Source organism: Gadus chalcogrammus, chromosome 4 (genome assembly GCF_026213295.1).
Source record: "Gadus chalcogrammus isolate NIFS_2021 chromosome 4, NIFS_Gcha_1.0, whole genome shotgun sequence".
NCBI classification, from domain to species: Eukaryota; Metazoa; Chordata; class Actinopteri; order Gadiformes; family Gadidae; genus Gadus; species Gadus chalcogrammus.
The window spans coordinates 13818461-13836344 of NC_079415.1; the positions used below are offsets into that span (position 1 = coordinate 13818461).

Below are 17884 nucleotides of genomic sequence, written 5' to 3' on the forward strand. Positions count from 1 at the left end.
GGGGGGGGGGGGGGGGGAAATAGGACTAACCCTAACCCAGTGTCATAGCCTCACATAGTCTATTTTTCTCCAAGTGTAACCCGCATAAAACATTAAACCCTGTGTGTGTGTGTGTGTGTGTGTGTGTGTGTGTGTGTGTGTGTGTGTGTGTGTGTGTGTGTGTGTGTGTGTGTGTGTGTGTGTGTGTGTGTGTGTGTGTGTGTGTGTGTGTAAAGAGAATGTGTCGGTTTAAGTGTTTTATTTATGCACGTGTACTTGCTTTTTCTTTTATTAAGACTAATCGCAAATTTCGCCTGCGTACACAATTTATTCAAGTTGTAGTGTGTTTATATATTACTTTTTCTTTTTTTAATATAAAAACATTCCTTATGAATTTACCCACATCTCGTTGAAGTGCATTGTGGGTACGTAGCAGGTTGTAAATGACCTCCGACCTTTTTAAGCTGAAGCATGTGACACTTTGTTTCCAGGATTACTTACAATCACCACTGTCATGTCTCAATCATGATAGTTATCATATTGTTGTGGTCGTTCTTATTGTGTAGGAATTCAATGTACATCAAACCATATTAACACAGATTGACAGGATAGGCAGAATCAAATTTGGAGATTATACTTTTTGGGACCAGAGTTTAAGATGTTATAATGTCCCTGACTCGTGACTATGTCTTATTTCTACGTTCTTATGTTCCTACTGTCTCTGTGAAGTCATACTCTCATTTAATAGTGGTAGGAAGATGCTTATACTCTGTATATGTGTATAGATCTATATATCTATATATAGATATAGATATAGATATAGATATAGATATAGATATATATATATATATATATATATCTATATATATATATATCCTTTAATTTCATTTCGATTATTTTGTGTGTTTCTTTGCTCAAGATCATAACACATCTTACTTTTTCGGTACCATGTGTAAATATTGTATATTAAGTTATTGTTCTTATTGTAAATATGACACGGGAAGCATGGAGTTAATATTACCATAAAACTTCCAAAGAAGCTTTGGCCATGAGCAAATACCCCATACGGTCCACGCCTGCAGGGCATTTAAATGAAGACACTATCTTAATGGCTCTGATGTACCATTACTGTTTGAAATGTCCAACATTAATAAATTGTTAAGCAACTGGACTTCTTGACGATTTTATTTCTGTTTTGCTTCAAACACTTTAGAGATGAGTTTTGACATTTTGGTCTAATCGCCTTTAAAATCCGTTGTCATGGGCAACGTTGTCAGTGATCAACGCGCATGTCTGTTGAAGGTTAAACGCTCCGGCTTCTAAAGCTAACAGGTTTAAATCGTGACAAACCTGTGGTTTACTTTGCTTTTAATTGCGCAAAAATAGTAATGGTGAGACCCCTCACCGACATCCCGACGAATGATACTATAATAATGAGTTGTGTAACTTTGTTTCGTCAACACGCCGTAAGGCCAAATATGAGCTGATGTGTGAGGCTGGCCGGGAGGTGCGAGGCTAACGTTAGCATCGATCAGCTCCAGTCTAAAATAGTTCCGCTGTCCCCTCAGCACAGCGGATGTCGAGCCGCCACCTCCCGCCGGTCAGGAACCTGCCGCACTGGACAAGAGTCGGCTTTCTGGACAAATCTGGCGTTTCAAATTCACGACCACCGAAACCCCTGCAGCCCCTGATCCGAGCAGACCCCGAGGCGGTGCGGGCGGCTGGGGGAGGCGGAGAGAGGGGCCGCTCCCCCGGGGTCATGGTGGCGGTGCGGGCGGCCGGGGGAGGCGGAGAGAGGGGCCGCACCCCCGGGGACAGGGGCCGCTCCCCTGGGGACATGGTGGCGAACACCCGCGTAGCGTCGCTCCAGAGGAACATCACGTTCCTGCAGCAGCAACACGGGGATACGCTCCACAAGCTGCATTCTGAGATAGACGACCTCAAGCGAGAGAATAAAGGTGAGGTGTGTGTGGGTGAGGTAATGTATAATAATGTCTTTAATAACAAGATTTGAACTTTTCTTTAAGATAAATAAAGTATTCGTGCACATGTTATAATTTAAGGAGAGCGCAGATTTGGAAGACTAGCGTGACATTTCATTTGACTAATTCAATTAAGCATTTGATTAATTCAAACAACAGTTCTAATAATGTGGTCCTGTCCAAATGACCCGATTGACTCCCGAGGATGAGCCGCTGAAAACTGAGACGCGGTTTTTACATCCCGTGGTTGCATGGCAACGCCAAGGTTGTGACGGGGGGAGGAAAGCGGATGGTGAATGATGCCTCTCTGTAGGGGGTAATCGGCGCTGCTCCAGTGTCGCGTTACCGAGCAGTGCCACCATGTTCATGTCTCCCCAATGGACCCCCCACCAAGAGTTGTCTCACACACGTTGAAAAGGAATCCCGTAACGTGTCTCTTGCTGACGTCATCTCAGCAGCCGGCTGACAGTGTGGTTCAATAGGTTATTTTGCTAATAACTGGGAAGAGGACAGGACTGACATTTTGTACTCCACCTGATGTTCCTTTGGTTTTCAGATTTGCAGTATAAACTGATAATGGATCCTCCAAAATTAAGCCGAAAAAGTAAGTTGTAATCCTTCCACACACACACACACACACACACACACACACACACACACACACACACACACACACACACACACACACACACACACACACACACACACATTGTACTTATAAAGTGTGAGATTAATTATTATGTTAATCCATTCCTGAGCAATTGATTCGTTGACAAGTTGTCTCAGCAGTAGTTCCATTCGCTGGACCATATGCAGCCATCACACGCTAATAATACTGACCACAGCCAGCATCTATCATATCTTGTCTCCTGTAGGTGCAGCCTCGACACACCCAAGTCAGCGGGGGCTCCGGCCCCCTACTCAGGGAGGTGACGCCAGCAGAGGGCTCTACCTGGAGCGGCCCCTGCAGGCGGCCCACTGCCCCTACCAGGACCCCCAGCACACAGCCAGGTACGGTACGGGATCTCCAGCCCACCCAGCTGCTCCCATACTGTGGTTCTCCAGTGTAACTTAAATTGCCAACATGCAGTCCGTTAAAGTTACACTACCCGCACGGAAATGAGCTGATGCAGAATTTTAAGGTGAAAGGTAACCAAACCACTCAAAATACTTTATGGGAGCCCCTATCTATCCACACATCTGCATTTGCGGAGGTGGAACATTTTGGATGTGCGCCACCTTTTGAGAACAGTAACCGTTTATACTAATTTGAGAATCAAATTTAAACAAACAAAACATTGAATGTGTAACGTACACATTAACATACAAACATCAAAATGTATTCTAATCACACTGATGGCTGGTTGGCGAGGTATGAATTTGTATAATGAGCACAAAATTGCATAAATCAGGGCCGGATGTTATGTACATAATAGCATGTACAATTATATATATAATTTCGGTTAATGGCAATATTTAATGTATATAATATATTATATACATATATATATATATATATATAGCAAAATAGCTATTTATTGGTAATAACAATATTGGTAAAGTTATAGCCTGGGATGTAAAATGAACAGAACTTTTTATGTTTGAATGTGTAACAGGGAACCATTTAACGTTTGGAGCCTTAATGTATCACGACCTATCATCATACTTGGACGTACCAATACATACAAAATAAATAATAATAATATTAATAATATTGAATTAAATGAACAAACCCTGCAGCGCGGCCGTTCCTGAAGCCCGAGCAGCGGGGCCGGTGGAGCGCGGCCCGGGGTTGCTCGGGGGGCTCATCACCTCCCTCCAGCCGCTGCGTATCCATAGCAGCCCGGTGCACCACCCCAGGGCCCCCACCCTGCCGGAGTGTGAGGTCATCATCAGACAGCTCTACAACACCAACAGTCTGCAATCTCAAGAGGTAAGGGACCAGGTCGGCATCAACACTGCAAGGGTCATTTACATTTACATTTAGTGCATTTAGCAGACGCTTTTATCCAAAGCGACTTACAATAGGTACATTTGTCATAAGAAGTGCAACAATACATCGCTGTCGGTACAGAAAGGATGTTCATAGAACCAAGTGCAAGTACAACAATCGCTAGGCTAACCCATTCCCCATGTTACAGCAATGATAGCAGCTACTGCAGTTTCTACACTACACAGTTAAGTACTATAATATAATACAATACAATACAACACAATACAGTGTACAATGGTGGCCAGAAGGGGGAGGGTGGCTATGCAGAGTCGAGGTGGACTCTGAACAGGTGAGTCAGGGGTTTGAATCCCACTGGGAGAACGTGGCTTGGACAAGACCAGGGTCAGCGGTTTGAATCCCACTAGTAGAGCTTGGCACGTACACTACAAGGGTAAGGGTCGTGATTCATTCTAGTAGAGCGTGGCGCGTACACTACCAGGGTTATGGGATCGAATCCCACTGGTAGAGCGTTCACCTAATGGTATGTAGAGCTTTAAGGTGTGCAAAGATTTTGTATCTGTGTTGAAACCTTTGACAGAAACAAAAACATTGTTCAATTCTAATCAAGCTTTAGAGGTTTGATGATGTAATTTAATAATAGTTGGTGTTTTTCTAGATTATACGCATTAAAGCCGTTCTGAGAGACATCGTGTTCCACAAGAAGATCAGCCCAGAGAACTACATCCTGACCAAGGCCTTCCTTGGAGACGGGCCCCGGTAGGACGACAGAGTCCTATCATATGGTTAACACGGCAGAGGCATGCATTAGCCAGACATGTTTGTAGTCAAGTATTATTATCCTTCTTTTTTTGTACTTTACAGCAAGACTTTGTCGACAGAGAGGTTTCCACCGCTCGCACATAAACAGCTCCCAAAGAAAACGTAGGTGGACAAACCTTACACTTGTTTTAGTTTTAGTTATATTTTAAACTAATCTAAGCAAGCAATCTTACAATCATCAATCTTTGTTTGGGAAGGTCTCGTTTTTTAAATTAAATAACAACCTGTACAACCTGGAAGGTAAAGCTAACCTGTGTCCCGAGTCCCGACTGTCTAAGCCTAGCTCAAGTTCCACATTAGTGTTCTATGCATGTCAAATCAGACACGTGGTCACGTGTAGTAAAGCTTTCACAGGGTGACCAATCAAAAGGCATGTGAATTACTCTCACTCTCCAATCCCCTGTGGTTGGAGCTACTATTGGGTCTTCCACACGCCCTGTGCCCTCCTTCTTCCCAGCCCCAGGCCACCTCAGCCCAGGGAGGCGGACGCAGTGATCCTCCCGGCGCTGAAGCATCAGAGTCTGAGCTCCACCATCCTAGAGAGACAAAGGAGGGGCCAGGCGGCGCAGAGGAGCCGCTTGAAACGGACCATGCAGTGAGCAAGCTCCAGGTGTCTCAAAATGTGTTCACGACTCCCACAGGGCCCCCTCAGGGCCCCCTCAGGGCCATCCCACCAGACGAAGTACAAACATCAAACAAGGAACTCAAAATGAACTATGGCATGAAGCTGAGGTCAGACTAAAGCTCACAAATGCGTCCTCATGTATGCGGCTCCATGGTTTGAAACATCCACTCGGTAGAATAAACTTTAACATGACTTTGATTCTTATGCGTGCATGCGTTTCATTGTATTAGCAAATTATACAAAAACAGCGCCCTCTAGTGGTGGAAGAACTAATTTGATGTACAGCACTGTCCCCAAACCGACCAAATCCATTAGTCTAGCTATTGCCAGACCAAGCTCAATCAAAGATTGCACGTTGGTCTGGGGAAGCTGCCGTCATTTTCTTCAGCACAAGAGGCTTGATGAACAGGCCTAGTTCAACTGACTCTGTACGCGATTGGCTACTTGCCGTCGCTTCTCTGACGTCATTGTGTTAAACCAGCCAATAGTGCGCCTAGGGGAAAAGCCAGCTTGGTGATTGGCTCCCACAAAATCGTATCGGAAGCAGAAAGAAATGTATTGCTCTTCTCCAGACCCTTGTGCAGGGCGAACTCAAATCGCAGGCAGAATGGGCGGGGCTACCCAGTCTACAAATCCATAACAGTCTGGCTAGATTTAGCCTTTATATTAATACGCATTCACTGAGGATTTGTAATGACATTGCCATACCTATGTCAAACTTATGAAAATATATGAAGATCATAAAAATTACTTGAAACGACTACTGAGACTTTATTAAACTCTAGGTCAGCGATCTACCCTAGGTCAGTCAGTAATTTAAGAGGTCCCATTGTTTGAATATGCAAGTTTGACTCACTCAACGATGACTACTTTATGCAAAAGTAGTCATCGTCAGCCCTCCTCCACCAGGGGCTGTTCCTATGAAGGAAGTTGCTTTCACAATGAATAGAGACATGCCTACAGACTGTTGTGTGGCATTGTCTGTGGTTAATAAAAATAAACCACTTTGTTATTAACGAAAGAGTAAAGCCAAGTCTTCTATACAGCTTCCTTGTTACTCACTCTATTTTGCACATATTCGGGACGACCTCACATGTTCCTCTTGCGTGGCATATAATTGTTTCTAAATAAACCATAGATATACAACATGAAGGAGAAACATCTCAAATGCCATTTATCAGATACTATAATATTTAAAGCGTCTTAGAGTACCATATTAAGCGCTAGATAAATTTCATTTATTATTATTATAAGCCAAAACCATCATGGCCCTGGTGTTCCCGCTTAACGTGCCTTACACGGCTACATTGTATGGGGGGAAGAGAAGCTCTGCAGAACCACACACAATAAGGCCGCCCGGCGTCCATTGTCAGTGGTCAGGGCCTAGGACGAATAATTCACCAGCATTGGCCGTGCCACTTTGTTGCATCACAGAGCCTTTGTAGGGCGATGTGGGAACTGGCCGGCACTATAGCCAGTTCCAACCAGTGGCTCAGTGTCTATTAGCATTCAGCGAGTGTTGCTGGAGCGGGCAGCGTCCTGCCAGCCAGCTGCAGTCTACTGGGGCTGAACTGGAGCCTCAGTGACTGCCTGGTTTGGTAGCCCGAGAGAACTACCTCTTTATGCCATAAGCAGAAGTAAACCCACCACCCAGCCCCCTCCCTGACTCCTGTTTGTGCTTGTGTTCATGTTGTGTGCAATATTGAGTGATTCTTAAAAAGGGGCAGGGATCTCTCAGATCAGATGAATTAAGATTTTCTGATTGTTTGCTAAGAAATATAGACTATACACTACAATAGTATGTTTTATGACTTGCTTGTTTTGAATACAGCCTTGTTGTTTACATCTCACACTATATTAATTCAGGAGGATTGTGTTAAGACTAAGAATATGTCATTACAAAGGGATTTATGGCCTTTCTCCCACCTTGTCTCCGATAAAAGACTCATTGACGAGAGCTCGGAAGAGTAGAATCATATCATCATAAGTCGTGTGAACTGTGGGCCCTAAACTGAGTTTCATGACGATATGGTTCCAGGAACTACGACGGAAATGGAAGATATGGTATCACCATACAATAACTTAAGTAATTTAAAGCCTTTAGTTCATTATGAACAAAGCATTATCGTAACATTAAAGCAATTTAATCATCAGGTATATTAAATCATTTGTAATGAACTAAAAGCTTATAACTTACTAATGACTGGATTTTTTTTTTATAAAGTATCACCGACGACATGGTTGTATCATGTTACCTAGGTTTCAAATGACTTATAAACCTTTAAATGTCGATCTGGAGTCGTATCGATGAACCCCGTTATGACCACGAGGGACTCTCACCGTCGACCTCTCTCTCCGTCCACACTCGTCACCTGGCTGGCGGGGAGCTCGAGCCAGCCTCCTCGAGCGGTCCGTGACGTGCGGCTAGAGAGTGGGAGCGCGCAGACCTGCCCTCCCGTCGCCATTTTTCGCTCTCGCATAGTCTCACTCGAGCGGCTTGCGAGAGGGGGGCTGCTGCGCAGAGAACCGTGGAAAGTATAAAACACAGCCCTGCGCGAACTGGAAATACATACAAAGCGGTGACTGGAGTGCGCGCGAACCCTGCGCTCGTTTTGTAACCCTCCCAGGTCGCACGCATGTGCCGGCAGGTCACTGTTATTAACGCATTTGATGTGAAGACGTGTTCCAGGCCGCCATTTTTGACTGCTACCGCTTCCAAAAGTCTTCTCCGACTCAAGACGGGGACCTCTGAGACGCTTCCGTGACTCGTGTTTTACACTCGGATCGACCAGCGACTGTAACTGTGTCCGACCTGTGGCCGTCCGCATTATGGCGCCGTTATGAGGACCCGGTTTGATGCCACTGTAGGTTCACCTTTTCCGTTCTCAGGCGTGACCGGGGCGGCAGAGGAGTAGTTTTAACAGAACTGCTCACTTTGTCGGAAGAAGGAACGAAAAGGGGAACCGTCGTTTTGAATCATTTGCTGCTCTGAACCGCACTGGATGTGGGTCTTTCGTCCAAGTGTCGGCCGCTCGCACCGCCCGTCGCCATTGCCTCAAGACAAGGGAGACACATTATGTCCCAAAGTTTGAGCCAGCTAGTCGAAGCCTGACCCTGAACGTCGGGTCCTGGTCCGGTGGAGGTCTCCGGATCCTGCACCTTCTTGGTAGAAAACCTTTCGAGAACGTCAGCGCCGACCGCCCTGCCCTGGATCTCAAGATCCGGTAGATCGCTCTGTTCCTCCAGCCCGGCGGCTTCACGAGGCTTTTAATTTATTGTGTAGCTGTTAGTCTACTCGTAATTTCTATTTTAGTTTGTTTATTTATTTTCGCGCAGAGAGAATCATGTCCGCGGCACGGTTCGACTCGTCCGATCGGTCCGCCTGGTATTTCGGACCGGTGTCTCGACAGGAGGCTCAGAACAGATTGCAGGGACAGAGACATGGTATGTTCCTGGTGAGGGATTCGTCGACCTGCCCGGGTGACTACGTGCTGTCAGTATCTGAGAATTCAAAAGTGTCCCACTATATTATAAACTCTTTGACGAGCAAGAGGTTTAAGATAGGGGACCAGGAGTTCGAGCACCTCGCCGCCCTTCTGGAGTTCTATAAGATCCACTACCTGGACACCACCACGTTGATAGAGCCAGCATCGAGGTGAGTGACTGCTCCATTCAGGTGTTGGCTAATGTCTTCAATCTCTTGCCTGTATCTAACATATCTCATTATGACGAGCAAGTGAGTTACTCTGAGGATCATCCGTGTTTTGATCAACCGGATTGCTACATATGAAGTATTACCACGGTTCCCGCAATTATGCTCTGATTAAGCCTTTATTCAAACGGCCTTGTTCGATTGTAGCTGGCATGCCGGGGCTGGAACACGCTCCAACACCTCCCACATATCTCACTGCTCTGGGCGGTCTGTAGGGAGGTGTGGTGTGGTGTGCCTGCGCCAGTATGGAAATGAAAGCGAACGGATTTGTAATATGACAAGTGAGCAAGTTCATGTGCTCCCGAATACATACACGTGTAATGGAAATAATATCTGTTTATCTTGTCTTTTTGTTTACAACTAGACCATGGAGGCGTGGACAACGGTTCATACCACATGCACAATTGTTTGCATGTTGCAAATAATTTTGGTTCACGGTTAATTTTTGGAATGTCTGTCAGAGTTCCTCCCAAGTTGACACAAATGTGTGTTTCTGTGTCTTTGTAAATTCAAACAAAAGGATTCCTTTGGAATACTATGACCTAGAATTGTTTATTTGGAGATGACATACTAATACACACGCATGTAGAGAATACACAATAGGCTTTACTAGATCAGGTTACAGGGACGGTGGTGACTGTAGTCAGAGGTGCTTCCCTTGATAGTTCAAAAACTTAACCTAATCTGACTCTTGCATGACTGGCAATTTGGCAACGATCTGAGCCACCTAGGGATACTTGGTTGTCCCTGAGCCTAGGGTTTATGGTGCTGAAGCAGCAATGCATTCATGAAGAATAACACCTAATCCTGGTGGAGTAAAGAAATCAACCATTGACACTAGCAGGGTATTTTCCGTCTGAGTTTAAAATACTGTTAGAAGTGGTGGGAGCAAAAAGCTTTAAAGAGCGATCCTCTCTTTATTCTATCGTTGCTAATGTTGTTCCTCATGTCTTCCCCTGTAACAATGGCCCTGCTGCAGGTACGCCAGCCCTGTCTCAGGCCCGGTACAGCCCATGGGCCCCCCCGACGACAACCTTGAGTACGTGCGGGCGCTGTACGACTTCCTGGGTCATGACGCCGAGGACCTGCCCTTCAAGAAAGGCGAGCTGCTGATCATCCTGGAGAAGCCGGAGGAGCAGTGGTGGAGCGCCAAGAGCAAGGAGGGCCGCGTGGGCATGATCCCCGTGCCCTACGTGGAGAAGTTCGCCCGCCAGGCCCCGCACCCCGGCCAGCCGCCGCACGGCTCCCGCAACTCCAACAGCTACGGCATCCCCGAGCCCTCGCACGCCCACGCCTACGCCCAGCCCCAGACCCCGACCCCGCTGCCCCCCGGGGCCCCGGCCGCCCTGATCTCCCCGGGGCCATCCCTGGCCAACGGGCCCGTCATGGCTAAGGCCATCCAGAGGAGAGTCCCCTGTGCCTATGACAAGACGGCCCTGGCTCTAGAGGTACGCACACGTTGTTGGTCTATGATCCACGCGGCTGTACACATCAGGCTACACTTTAGTTCACACTTCTTTTGTAAATATGTCAGCTTTTCCACAGTAGGAAAATTGGAATAACGTAAAGAAACTTACGATACATTATATTAGGAAACATTTGAGGCAAAGCTTTCCAAATAATCAGAGAATGCAATGTGAACACCTGAAGAGATGGAGTGGGTTCACACAGAGGCTGGAGGTTTAGTTATAGGTGAAGCTCTGTTGTTTGTTGAGACAGCTTTTCAGATGACATGATCTTAAGGATTAACAGGCATGGCCACATGTTGGGCTTTATAAGTGATTGATGTGACCGATACCACTATCAATGCAAGTGTTCTTCAATCACAATGGGGGAAATTGCATTTGAATTTGACTTGTAAACCAACCACCACCATCCATATCGGATGAACTATTGTAGCCACATGAGATTGTTATGTTATGCTATGGCTTAGCATAATGTACTATTACGTGCAACCCACTTTCAAAACAACTCTCCTATCCATAGCATTTACATTCCCTCCAAAGCTGCCCTTTTCCTCAGCGATGTGGTGCTCTGCTACCGTTTTGAATGGAATCCAGGGTCTATTAATCACCCTGTGTTGACTCTCTAAAGGGAAAATGCAGTCAGCTATTTCTGAGTGAAGAAATGCTGAGTAATGTTTGGCCTGGTGACTTGGCAGTGTACTGTTTGGTGAACTCATCCATAGATTACCAATAAAGGACAGTGGCAGCCTCGTGGTGGGCCAGATCAATGTGTTGGTTCATCTGTATAAAAGCCCATCGGGACGGAGGCAGATCTCAGAATTTATTCTGTGGGAGTCTTGGTAGCTAGCTATTATGGATAACATGCAAAACAATAACAAAATACTCTTGAACTGTTATGCCGTTATTATTGACAATGGTATGACAAACATATCAATTAAAATTTTCAGTCGTTGACGAATTGATTTAGCCATCAGGGCTAGTAAGCTGTTTAGTTTAGTATAATCCCTGCCCATCCATTGCTACCGATTTTATGTCGATTCCCAGTCAAGAAATCCGTACTTGCATTGCCTTGCAGCTTGCCTTGCATTTCTTCTTCTTCGTTTGTCTTGGTCTACAGACTTTTCTGGTCTTCACTCCCATATTCTTTACCCTGGCTGCTATACATTACAACAACATATTATATTGCAGCAGCCAGCCAGCGGAAGCAAGGTCTGCCAGAACTGGACCAATTAAAAACCTTGAAATGGATGTATTCTTCCATTGTTCAAAGATCTGTTTAGAACTGAGGCCATCCTGGTATTTTATTATTCCGCTGTCGTCCTTTCTATAAAACAGCTGTGAAACACTGACAAAGAGGAAGTAAAGAAAAAATATGCGATTAAAACTGTGTGTGTGTGTGTGTGTGTGTGTGTGTGTGTGTGTGTGTGTGTGTGTGTGTGTGTGTGTGTGTGTGTGTGTGTGTGTGTGTGTGTGTGTGTGTGTGTGTGTGTGTGTGTGTGTGTGTGTGTGTGTGTGTGTGTGAGAGAGACCACAACTGCCTGCGACACTCAAAAAATCGGATTTGGATCAGACTGGGTTGAAAACGGGCCTCAAGTGATTCCGGTCATGTGACTTTTGAGACTCAATTGGGTTGGCCTCGAGTCCCATTGGTGGAAATCTTCCAGGAAGTCATGTCCTAAGCATGCCAGGGACTCCACAAAGCTGCACAATAAACAATCATCTTCACGTTCATGTCTGTACCTGGCAAAACGCATTTGGCATTGCCATAGTTTTTCAGTAGCCATGACTTTTGCAAGTTTACTTTCGCTTCCTCTCAGTTTGAATCTATTACGAGCAGCAAAGAGAAACTACATTGTGCAGCTCTTTCAATAAGTCTGTCATAATATTACTTGGAAATGGAACCTGATCCTTCAAGTATATATAAAGCAAACTTTTTCAATTAACATCACAGTTCCAGTACATGAAGCCAATTTGAGATGTCAAGCTATTTAAAACTAATATAAGCCTCATCAATTAATTGCATAAATTTGGAAAAACCAAGAAGATATACAATTGGATATCATTTTTGCAAACATAATTGATCAATAAAAAAAACTAATTCTGATCATTTTAATACATTTTAGTTAAAAACTAAATTCCATCTAAACCAAAATGTGAGGTGTCTGGGTCAAATGGGATTTTTATCTTTGAATCAGAGTATCGTCTGCATCCTATAAACCTAAACCACCAAGTCTTGAAGTAGTCTGCTAATCATTTTTATCGAGCGATGCTCTTTTAAGATCAGAAGCGTTCATTGGGTAAGCGAAATTGGTCAGCATTGGATCATGTCGTTTGCACGTGTTCAGTCTAAATGGTTGTTTGGTGTGAACAAATTCAGGCAGCAGGTCTGGCTTACGACCTGGGATTAAGGCCCTGTGCTGACTCAAGGGTGAACTGGTGTTGGATAGACAGATGAATGCTGCAGATACACCGCGGATTGGAGAAAAATGCTTTGGATGGGGATTTCACTGGTTCTCGGTGTTGGGTAACTCGAAGAGTCCCAGGTGACAAGTTTTGCGGATACTGTGAGACCTGATGTGTAGATACTAGAAACATCCGTAGTGGGTTTCCTGTCAAGATGCATGCAGGCGCTAGCCTAGACCGGATCCACCACAGTGCGCAGCATATGTGGCTCAGATGACCAAACTGGTTTTATGGTTGTGAGGGACAGTACAGAGTGTAGAACTGTGTGATCTAGAAGTGTAAAGTGTGATCTATTTATCTTTGTCATTTAGCACACTTTTATTAAGGATAGTTAGTAGCCAATAGCTTTTTTGCCTCATTTTATTAGATAAAAGAACTGCAATAACTTAATGTGTACTCATTTAGGATAGGCGATGTCAAACTGTTAATTATGGACGCACACACACAATTATGGAATTCCCCATCGATTAACACACAATTACCCACTTTGGCCTCGATGGCCAAACGCTGTAAATTACTCATTTGAGTCACTCCCAACGCATACTGTTTGACATGTTCTCACGGCAGGCAGGGACAACGGCATCCCTTGGTTCCAATCCTCTGGGTGTGAGCAGGGCCCAGCCTGGAGCTCACACCCGCTATGCAGGGTCTCAGCATGAGGTTTTCACTGGTCTTTTGGGGGACCAGGAAGAAGATGATGGAGGAAGTTAAGACACCCTAGTCACCAGAAGTCCTTGGTTTAACCCACAGTCTCCATAGTATACATGTAGGCATACTAGATCTGTACTCCTGAACAACATGGTTCTTATAGTCAGCTGTGATTTGCAGCTTCTTAACGGGTATGCATTGTTTTTCATTTTGTCTGGGTCTTGGTTTCTTTCGAATTGTAAATCAGTGTAGTCCTATGTGATGAAGAACGTAGTTGCTTATCACCGCATTCAGCTTCTCTGGCTACTCCAGATAAGATGATTGCGATGCAAATTCATCCACGAGCCCATGGATACCTATAATCACAGATAACGGTGACTTTCAGACGGGGCTTTCCACGCTTTCATTTTGGAGATTTGTCCACTATCTTGATGATGACATTTCACTGTTATTTTTTTATACCTGGATTGAGAGCCTATGCATCTGATTGTGCAATGTTATTTAGCGAAGTCGTAAAGCAGTTCGGCCCCTTGCTGAAAATCTGTAGTGCCGGGGTTGTTAGACTCTGAGGCACATGTCTAGATACTTTTATATAAACCTCCAGCAGTTCGAGATGTTATGAATAATGCATGGTTTGTTGTAACGACTAGATGCTGCCTTTGCATGAATACACTTTTGGTTATCTCGTTTTAACATTCTGTCCTTGTTTCGAGATACCACGGTTGTCGCAACTTTGCAATTTGTAAATCAGGCATCTCTTCCAGAAGGCTGGATTGGGGCTATCCACCTCCTTGGTCTCGAAGGAGAGCACGTCCCTTGATAACCCTTCTTTCCTAGGAATAGCCCCGAGCTTGAATTTTGGTGTGCCTTTCTTAACTGTTTAATTTTTTTCATTGTTGTTGGTTAGTTCCTGAATGTGTGTTTTTTGTGTTTCTCCACAGGTGGGGGACATCGTCAAGGTGATGCGGATGAACATCAGCGGCCAATGGGAGGGTGAGGTGAATGGGAGGCGAGGCTTGTTTCCCTTCACCCACGTCAAAATAATGGACCCCCAGAATCCAGACGAGAGTGACTGAGCCAACAGCGCCGCGTGTGAAACACCCCCAATCTAGCTGGCTGTCTACCCCCGCCCCACAGTGTCCCTACGACTACGCGCTTGCCTGCTTAGGGCTACACACTGAGAGCACCCCCTCTATTGTCACGCCTGTGCAACCTGCGAGGCTTCTGACTGTTTACAGCTCTGGACTACTATCTGGATCCTCCCCTTCCCAGTGCGCCCACATGTTCCCAGTGCCCCTTCTACTTCACAGTGCCCCTTCCTCCCCTTCCCAGTGCCCCCTACTTCCCTTCCCAGTGCCCCTTCCTCCCCTTCCCATTGCCCCTTCCTCCCCTTCACAGTGCCCCTTCCTCCCCTTCCCAGTGCCCCTTCCTCCCCTTCCCAGTGCCCCTTCCTCCCCTTCCCAGTGCCCCCACCTCTTCCCAGTACCGCTCCTAGGGCTGGGCGATATGGACCAACAGTCACATCTCGATATCTTCAAGCAGAATATCGATATAAGATAAATATCGATATTTGTTGACGCAATAACATAGTTGCTGTTGCCGCGCTCAAACTCTTCATTCTACATTGGTGGCGCCGCTGTGCTCTCATTTCCAGCCTGCCTGCGTCGCTGTGCTCGTTAACCTGCCTTGCTGATGGGGGGGTGGGGGGAGTTACCGTGGAGCTACTGTATTACTATAGCCTACCTACCTACCTACCGTTTGGATTTACCGTTACTATTCCTACCGTTCGGAATTGAATACAGTTTGAACGTTGAAGCTGCCGAACATTACAATATAATATAATATCACGGCCAAAAGCTGTATGCGCCTACGGAATATTATGAATCTTATTAGCCTACATATTAATAATAATTATATTATTAATATATCTCCCGAACGAGAACCCGACGTTCGGGTTCTCCTACGTCGCTGGTTCTTCCACTTCCTCATCAATCTGAAGCACAGAATTGAATCGTGACATGGTGTCCGCAATCATTTTGGGACAATTTCTGTACGGCCTTTATCTGAATAAAAAGTTATTAATGTCGCGACAGCTTAAGATTTTGGGTGTTGGAAGAGGTTAGTCGTACTCAACCCTTTGGTTGCGACAGATTTGACGCACTCTCTACAAAAAACCTGATTCTGTCATTTGTCAGACACCTTGTACCAAAACATTTCCAAACTATGGAGCCATTTGATTCTGCTTACATACAAGCTCCTCTGCGCCGCGTTTGCCGGCGGACTCCATGTTTCGCGCCGTAGGGGATTTTAAAAAAGTGCTGTGTGAGCCGGAGGCAGAGCGGGAGAGAGATTAGCAGAGTTACAAAATAGCAGGCGGCAATTGCGGTTCGAAACTGCTGTTATTTGGATAAAATATGCTGTACTTTCAACGCAAATTAAACTATATTGATGTTGACGATATTGTCTCATTCCACATCTCGTTTGAAAAAATATCGAAATATTTCAAATATCGACATACCGCCCAGCCCTAACCCCTTCCTCTTCCCAGTACCCCTTCCTCTTCCCAGTACCCCTTCCTCTTCCAAGTGCCCCTTCCTCTTCCAAGTGCCCCTTCCTCTTCCAAGTGCCCCTCCTCCCCGTCCCAGTGCCCCCACCCCTTCCCAGTGCCCCTTCCTCTTCCAAGTGCCCCTTCCTCTTCCAAGTGCCCCTCCTCCCCGTCCCAGTGCCCCCACCCCTTCCCAGTGCCCCCACCTCTTCCCAGTGCCCCTACCTCTCCCCCAGCACCCCACCACCACATCCTGGTCCTAAGCTGGACTAGTGTCTGTTATCGTTTTGCCTTAAAGCGTCCTTTACATTTACAGATTCATCGTGTGTGTGTGTGTGTGTGTGTGTGTGTGTGTGTGTGTGTGTGTGTGTGTGTGTGTGTGTGTGTGTGTGTGTGTGTGTGTGTGTGTGTGTGTGTGTGTGTGTGTGTGTGTGTGTGTGTGTGTTTTTTGTTAAGCAGAATGTGTTACTGTGGTGTTAACTATCATCATGGAATCGATCGACTTTAATTTAGTGTTTTGTCCTCAATTTTCCACGGATTTGTTACAGTTGTAAAACGTCAGACATTTTTCTGAAAGCCTGTTTTCCAGATGTATGGTTTTTTTTTGTTTTGTTTTGGATGCGAGTATTGTTGTGCACAAGAGAGGGAATCAACCCTACTGTACGAACGCTGGGCTTTTTGTTTCAAGGGCTAGACAGCCTGCCAAAATGTTACGGCTTGAAATGATTACATCACTGTTGTATGTAATCACTAGGCCCTGTCTGCGGTTCAGATTGACTGACTGAACCTTGTATACATAAAAGATGTATATAATATATATGTGGCTGTATAATGTGTGCTATGGCTTAGGAAACTGAGTGGAACCATAGAACAGGGACTCAAACCCACAACCTCAGCCCTGTTTGCCAAGCGGTCCTCATTAATGTCAGTGTGACTTCATCTCACTGTGTTGTCGGTGCCGTATGATTTGCAGGACACATTGGTGTTTCTAAAGCTGCCCTTGCGGTGTCTGTCTGGGACACCCAGCCGTACGATGCTGCAGCGATCGAACGTACCGGGAAGAGTTATATCCCAGCGTGGCTCGATAGCAGCCGCTGCTACAAGCATCGCTTCACAGCAGTCCTTTTAAGCACCGTTATTTAAAAACATGGCGGCCATTTAACTAGGGGGCCAAAAGCATTTTGATGCAGTAAGCAACCTCTCCCCCCCCCCCCCCCCCCACACACACACCCAAGCAAGTGGGGATACAGGTCAATGATGGTGGGGTGGGAGCAGAACTCCTGAGCAGTGAAAGCCTTTTATCCTTCTTTTTTCTTTCTTTTTTTACTTCCTTGAGAGAAATGCAACGTTTCTCTCCTGCACATGCAATCCTCCTGTGTGTCTTCTAGGCAGCGTTACTGTGTTCCCCTGATCCCATCCATGATAGCAGTGCGGTGGTGTGCTGGGAGGGGGGCGGGGGCGGTGTCAACTGATCCCAGTGTGGGAGGACCGTGGGCGTTCGGTGTGGAGGGTGATGTTCTCTCTGGTGACCGCCAGCTGGAGGTGATCAAGGCCCTACGATGGGAGCTCCGACCATCTCTGCTGTAAAGATGCTCCACAACTGCCTCGGTCTCTCTCTTCCCTGAACCCTTCCCCCGTCACCCTTAACCCTCTCTCCCTAGGGGACCCCCATTCTCACAGTCATTCAGCGA

General features: G+C 45.9%; 2 protein-coding genes across 3 annotated transcripts; both read left to right on the forward strand.

Moving 5' to 3' along the window:
* Nucleotides 1-20: 20 nt before the first annotated feature.
* Nucleotides 21-6460, forward strand: si:ch211-222n4.2 (uncharacterized protein LOC101885505 homolog). Of its 2 annotated transcripts, XM_056587513.1 has the most exons (8): nucleotides 21-1370; nucleotides 1548-1937; nucleotides 2518-2565; nucleotides 2837-2972; nucleotides 3702-3894; nucleotides 4571-4671; nucleotides 4777-4836; nucleotides 5192-6460. In XM_056587513.1, the coding sequence occupies exons 2-8, from the start codon at nucleotides 1556-1558 to the stop codon at nucleotides 5331-5333; spliced, it is 1062 nt and encodes a 353-aa protein (XP_056443488.1). In that variant the 5' UTR covers nucleotides 21-1370; nucleotides 1548-1555; the 3' UTR covers nucleotides 5334-6460. The 2 variants fall into 2 exon arrangements, with proteins under 2 accessions (XP_056443488.1, XP_056443487.1); XM_056587512.1 differs by having other exon boundaries at nucleotides 21-1937; nucleotides 5192-6459.
* A 1143-nt stretch (nucleotides 6461-7603) lies between these two features.
* crkl (v-crk avian sarcoma virus CT10 oncogene homolog-like) lies at nucleotides 7604-16289 on the forward strand. Its single transcript, XM_056587515.1, has 3 exons — nucleotides 7604-9014; nucleotides 10051-10519; nucleotides 14590-16289. Exons 1-3 carry the CDS (start codon nucleotides 8704-8706, stop codon nucleotides 14722-14724), a joined length of 915 nt encoding a protein of 304 aa, XP_056443490.1. The 5' UTR covers nucleotides 7604-8703; the 3' UTR covers nucleotides 14725-16289.
* The last annotated feature ends 1595 nt before the right edge of the window (nucleotides 16290-17884 follow it).

Coding starts and splice junctions, on each gene's coding strand:
- si:ch211-222n4.2 (XM_056587513.1), top strand. CDS start 1,556: ATGTCGAGCCGCCACCTCCCGCCGGTCAGGAACCTGCCGCACTGGACA. Junction 1,938..2,517: donor CCTCAAGCGAGAGAATAAAG/GTGAGGTGTGTG, acceptor TTTGGTTTTCAG/ATTTGCAGTATAAACTGATA. Junction 4,837..5,191: donor AAACAGCTCCCAAAGAAAAC/GTAGGTGGACAA, acceptor CCTTCTTCCCAG/CCCCAGGCCACCTCAGCCCA.
- crkl (XM_056587515.1), top strand. CDS start 8,704: ATGTCCGCGGCACGGTTCGACTCGTCCGATCGGTCCGCCTGGTATTTC. Junction 9,015..10,050: donor TTGATAGAGCCAGCATCGAG/GTGAGTGACTGC, acceptor GCCCTGCTGCAG/GTACGCCAGCCCTGTCTCAG. Junction 10,520..14,589: donor AGACGGCCCTGGCTCTAGAG/GTACGCACACGT, acceptor GTTTCTCCACAG/GTGGGGGACATCGTCAAGGT.